We start from the raw sequence: 6,003 nt of genomic DNA, 5'->3' as shown, positions 1-6,003 counted from the left end.
TAAGAGTAATCATTTTAATATAGCGACATAGTGATTTTATAGATTTACATTAAGAAATCGTACTAATTTTAGATCATTTTTTTTACGGAAAGAAAGACCGAAGCATCATGGAATGATTGAGATTCAAATAAAATAGAAAAACAAGCCAAAACAAAAAAAAAAAACGTCAACACAAACATAGACCTCTTAATACTGTGCTCTGATAAAATGTTTGAAAGGAACAGAACGACTCACATGACAAGGCTCTTGGTTAAAACCTACAGTATGTGGCTAAAATAGATTACAGTACTTAAATACAAAAATAGACTCTTTTTCTGAATTTGTTTGTTCTCTGCTGCAGTCCTCTAGATGGACGGATGGGTGTGTGTGAGTCCGGCGTGTGTCTACGGCTCCGCTGGGCTCCTCTCAGTGGCACATCCGAGAGGTCATCTCTTTCTGCGGCAGACACACAGACACAGTACAGCGGGTTACAGCAGTGAAGGAGGTACTTGTGCTCATTAGTGTTGGCCGACGTCTACTGACTTGGCATATAACCGATGTGCACAGTGAAGCATTGTGACATCGGGTGGGTGGGGGTGCTAAGCTCCGACACTGGTAATCATTAGCAAACATCATTAGCATTAGCGATGCTCACAGCAACAGACACATCTTTGAAAATAAAACCGGAAGCATATATTGTAGAACTGTATTTTATGTACTGTTTCCAGACTGGAAGGTTCTGGGTGCAAAATAAAAAAAAATCATCTTAATCCTCCACAGATGTGTGTCCAGGCTTTCATTTACACTGACCTACTTCAGAGGATGACACATGCCAAACACACACAGGACACACAGTCTCTCAGAGCTAATTAACAATCGATTAATCAGCACCATCGATCGATGTCAGTGCAACAATCAGTCTGGGCTGTGCAGTGGTTCAATGACCCTCTGCTGTATTTCATTGGGATGTTGTCGTGAAATAATGATTTCTGGAGATACAGAAATAATAATCTAATCTAGATTAATGAGATCAACCTGAATCTGATTTTACTCATGAAATCGGACCTAAAATGAAAAAGTTGGAGTGTGATCACTTCTTGGGTACAGAGCACGAATGGCGGCAGCATCCCGTTTCATAAATGGCCGTCACTCACAAATTGTGCGTCTGGAAGGCCTCTTGCAACACACTGCGTCACAAGCGTGCTTTTTGTTAGACCCACAACGCAAAAATGTAAACCTTCAAATAGCGATATCAGCCTCAGTAATCCAGTGTGGTTCAGGCTCCTCCTCTCAGATTAGTCTTCTATTTAACGCTGTGGCTCAGTTTGGTCATTTTCATGCACGCTGTCGGGTCTTAGACAGTTTTATCTGACACAACTAATTTCTTCAGTAAAATATCTATCAGCTTTTGTTGGATCCAGAAAATGTCTCCTCTTTAGGGTTAAACGCTTGTATTTCCACATGTATTTAACATCCACTCACCAGAGGCTCCAGCTCTTTGTGGTCAGTCAGGTTGAACTCAACGACAAAGTAATAGAAATGCTTGTAGCAGGTATTGACATGAGCCTCCGCCCCCATCTGGCTCACGCGGTCAAAGTGGTGGATGTAGACGTGGACAAACACCCGGAACAGACGAGACAAAATCTTCTTAGCCACCTGCATGAAGGTCTTAGGGAATGGAGTACCTGGGAGTCAAACAGATGGACACATGAGAACACGGCGGTCAATCCACTCTGACCTTTCACTGTCTAGACGACAGACAGGTTTAAAACACTAGATTTTTTTGAAACACAAGGGTAACGTGATGATTTGGTTGTGTTATTTTATGAGGTACAATTAATTTTAACATGCTTTGATTCAAAAACGGGAAATATATTAATACTAAATAATTGAATCCGTTAAATAAATTAAGTAGCTCACTACCATTTTTTCTTATTCAGACAGAGTTCACATGTTTTGTCTGTGACTATTTTAAGGTTAAAAGCTCCATGTGACATATGTCTCGATTATTTCATATCAATTAGATATTGGTCAGAACATGTTAAATGTAATATAGGACATTTTCATTGAAGCATTTAAATTGTTAAATGGGTTCAAACTTAGTGACAAAAACAAGCTTTTTTTTATTAGCTAGTTCAGTCACATGTGCCAATCATGCACACAGCCATTTTGGAAATGTTGTGGGAACACAAATTTAAACAAAGTCACATGAACAAAACTATATGTTGACTACATGTCACGGACGACAGACGTTCAAGTCAAGGTTAAAGTTATAAATGGATCTTTAACACCCGAGTCACCACGTGTTACTGAGCCGTGGAGACCCTCAGGTTGGAAAACAGCGTACTTAAGGATGGAGGCCCTTCATACGTGAATGGAAACCCAACACGACACAACTTGAATGGGAGGGGGCATAATCCTGAGCTCATGTGATTCATTTACGGTCTTGTTTTGCTTTGACTAATTCAATAATATTTCAGGAATCTGTTCCAGAGGACACATGTGGCAGAGGTCATATCTATTCATAGCCCATTGTAAATTATGTGACCCATTTTTAAATCCATTGCTGGGATTTTTCTGTAGTTAGTCAGATGCCGAGCGGCGGCTCATGGGCACCCAGTCCACACATGGACGATGCAACAGCCTGAGATGATAGAAAGATTACCCAGAATGCCACAGCAAGAGGAGATAAACTGACAATGTGTACAATGTGCAGCACTGAAGGTGATCTGAGAAATGTGGCCTTGCAGATTTCATCGAAAACACATCACTTTGTTGTCTGGTAGCTGAGAAACAGCGGCTTTGGATTTTAGACGCTTTCATGCTTTTCATGTGACTCATGCTGAAAGGACAGTAACTCTTTCAGGTCATTTATTAAAAACACAGCGCGAGTGCATGTTACAGCAGGAGTTGCAGGTTATGACTCCTCAAAAACGAAACTAACTCTACTTGCAACCCACACTCATCTGTTACATATATCTACTATGTCAATGTGTGACCAGACAAGTTTTGGGGATACTTTATTGAGTTTCCAAAAACTAAAATAATTCAGTATTTTAGAAGACCCAAAAAAAATGAACATAACTCTGTGTAGCACAATTATGTTTCTATCTACTTTCCTTTTAAGAAGAACATCTGTGTGACAGGTCACAGCCCTGGTTCATATGTGGACTGAGTCTGTGAATGGGTGGAGACTTGGTTTCTTCACTACCTCACTCATTTTGACGTAGATCTTTGGATTTCTTGAACTTCTGCAAAGCTAAGAAAAACTCGAAACCCAAACAATTACTGACCTAATTCGAAGTCTTAACTGTCTGTGTCTAATCGCAGCACTTACCGACGTTGGTGGGGAAGATGTTCTCATTGTTGATCTGTACCTCGATCCAATCCATGAGCAGGCTCATGTACTTGGGGGCCGACAGCGCGGTTGGCTTCTTGTACTTGTGCTCGTCCTGCCAGCGGTATTCGTACTTGGGCCCGCCGGACATGTTGGGGCAGGTTTGGTCGGTGCAGGAGTCGCTGATGGTGCCGTAGATGAGGTTGATGCGGTTGAAAAAGTCGACCACGTGGACGGCCACCCAGTCGTTGAGGTCCTCGCCGTGGGGCAGCTGCACAGCCTGCTTCAGGTCCAGCCCGGCATTCAGTGAGGCCTGGGCCTTCTTGTGCAGATCGAAGCGCTGCGTCCCAGGCTCAAACTTACGCTTGGGCCGGAATGTCCTGTCTTTGTTGAAGACTTGTTTCAGCGCCATGGACATGGTTGTATGCGCTGGCGGCTACAGCGGCTGGTGATGTGTTTGAACGCTTCAGGTGAATTATTTACTCTCAGAGTCAAAGGGTTGAGTAAATGACCAGTGAAGAGTTTTGTTATGGACGGTGTCAGTTTGTGGTTCTGTGATCCTGCGTAGAATAAAAGAAGTGGATAGAGAGAAAGGGACAGAGTTTGGTTAATGAATGTACGCTTGCCTTGAAATGTACAGTTTCTGTGAAAAAAACATTTAACCAAATATTACAATCTAGGGCTGAAAACAACAAAATATTTTTCAATAACTATAAATTTTCAGGTTTTTCTAATTGCTGAATAAATTAATTATATGGTCTCTATAGATAAAAACAACAGCGACACATGCCTATCGCAATTTTACAGACGAAAATCTGAGTTGACTGTGAAGTTAAACTTCACTTCAATTATTAACTAAATCATCAATTATTCTATTTACAAAAGATGAATCTGCCATTACTCTGATTATTGATTAATCACTGGAACTGTTGAGATAGAAAAAAAATTATTGCTCCTTCAACTTTAAATAAATAAAGTATTTTATGTTTTTCTCTGTTTTATGTCATTACAAACTAAATATTAGAAAAAGACATCAGAAGACTTCACTTCATCTTTGACATGTTAGGTTTTCTAGACTCAACAAAAAAAATCATCATCAAATTAATTATGAAAGAAAATAATCATTTGATGCAGCAACAATAGCAGATTTGGTCCAGTTTATATTGTCTTGGGTCTAAACTTGCACGGATGTGGTGACGTTTAAGCTCCTTATCCACCTTCTTAGGCTGATGTGAATTCAAATGAATACATCTTGTGGTATGGCATTAGTTGCTGGGGTCTGTGGCCAAAACCTTCAAGATAAAAATGTATACAATCAGTAGATATTGATAAATATCACGATAAATGTCACATTATAAAGTCACAGTGAAACGTCACTCTAGTCTCCATACGTACTTTTACCAAATGCTTTTAAATTGATTGTTTTTTTGCTGTTACATTTTAATTACGTTGTATTATTTTATCTGGTGTCCTAGATTTGAGATTTTGTACCAAATCATTTGCTCTCTTTGATTAAAAATTGCATTATTTTGCCTGTTGCCTCCGAGTGAACCTTCCTTCTCACTGTGTTAGCACGATACATTTATAACATAACAGATATACACAGAGAACTTCGAGAATGACCTAATACACAAATTAAATTAGTTCTTTCAAATGAAAGTTTGCAACTGTGCCCATAACTTGTTGACTTTGAGTTAGGTAAACTAATTCACTTGTGTATTACCGATTGATTACCGTATTACTGTTTTCAGTGTATGTAATAATTGATTTAATGTTTATCGTAAAGCCCTATGAGGCATTTTTAAAAAATGTCAAAGATGTAATAGGTAAAACACCATAAATGGGTGTTTGAGTGGAGGAATGCGTGTGGAATAAGAGATCAGATGATGGACCCAGTGGAATCAGTCCATGATTGTGTGAGGACGCTGATGTCTTTGATCGTGATCAGGTACAAGTCTGAGCAGTGTCAACACAAAGGGCCTCATTCACCGTCACACAGCACACACCCGCTTCCTACTTCTGACTCTCATTCACCGCCAGGAATCTGCGGAATGACAATAAAACGTCTGTGACCGGGTGTTAACGCCACCCCCCGGTTCGCTCACACCTCCACCCAAACGCTCACACCTCCGTCTTCAGCACGACGCGAACTTTTAGGTGGTTTTCTTTGGTCGCATTTTGCAGAAGAAGAAGAGCCGCAGATTAAAAGAGCGGGGGCACATGACGACTGTAAGTTTACTGGTGACGGGCGGACGGGACGAGCTAACTCCGACTTGTTGCTTCCTGAGAACTTAAAACACACAAACAGGACGAAATAAAGCCACGTTACTCATATTTAATCACAGTTTATGTGAAATAAACCCGTCAGTGTAACAGACAGGTCATCAGACGCTGATCAAACCGCTCAGATCAAAGCCACTTTCCAGAGAACTTACTTGTTCCGCCTTCCTGTTCCGTCAGTTTCCTTCGGTGTTTGATCGATTATCGCCCGGTCACTGGTCGATAGCTTCACGCAGGCAGCTCACACGGACTACATTATGGACACATGGCGCCGTACATGTCGTGGGAGCACATATAATTCAAGAAACACGCCACTTTCCTACAGAAACTAACGGCGGACTCCTCCCTGCGGAACGAAAAGTACAACCACGGTCAATCTCTACAGGCACTGACACACACTTCCGGTG

General features: G+C 40.9%; 1 protein-coding gene across 1 annotated transcript; it reads right to left on the bottom strand.

The window, feature by feature from the left end:
* Positions 1–5,983, bottom strand: mob3a (MOB kinase activator 3A). Its single transcript, XM_035177287.2, has 4 exons — positions 5,752–5,983; positions 3,317–3,876; positions 1,462–1,664; positions 1–435 (listed from the first exon to the last, which is right to left on the bottom strand). Exons 2-4 carry the CDS (start codon positions 3,732–3,734, stop codon positions 406–408), a joined length of 651 nt encoding a protein of 216 aa, XP_035033178.1. The 5' UTR covers positions 3,735–3,876; positions 5,752–5,983; the 3' UTR covers positions 1–405.
* Between the last annotated feature and the right edge of the window lie 20 nt (positions 5,984–6,003).

Source organism: Hippoglossus stenolepis, chromosome 14 (genome assembly GCF_022539355.2).
Source record: "Hippoglossus stenolepis isolate QCI-W04-F060 chromosome 14, HSTE1.2, whole genome shotgun sequence".
In the NCBI taxonomy this organism is placed as follows: Eukaryota; Metazoa; Chordata; class Actinopteri; order Pleuronectiformes; family Pleuronectidae; genus Hippoglossus; species Hippoglossus stenolepis.
This window is presented reverse-complemented; position numbering and strand designations above follow the sequence as displayed.

What these genes read in the sequence shown, in the direction of transcription:
- mob3a (XM_035177287.2), bottom strand. Translation starts at nt 3,734, where the DNA reads ATGTCCATGGCGCTGAAACAAGTCTTCAACAAAGACAGGACATTCCGG. An exon ending in CATCTTCCCCACCAACGTCG is followed by an intron (nt 1,665 to 3,316) that starts GTAAGTGCTGCG and finishes TTTGACTCCCAG; the next exon opens with GTACTCCATTCCCTAAGACC. An exon ending in ACAAAGAGCTGGAGCCTCTG is followed by an intron (nt 436 to 1,461) that starts GTGAGTGGATGT and finishes TGTCTGCCGCAG; the next exon opens with AAAGAGATGACCTCTCGGAT.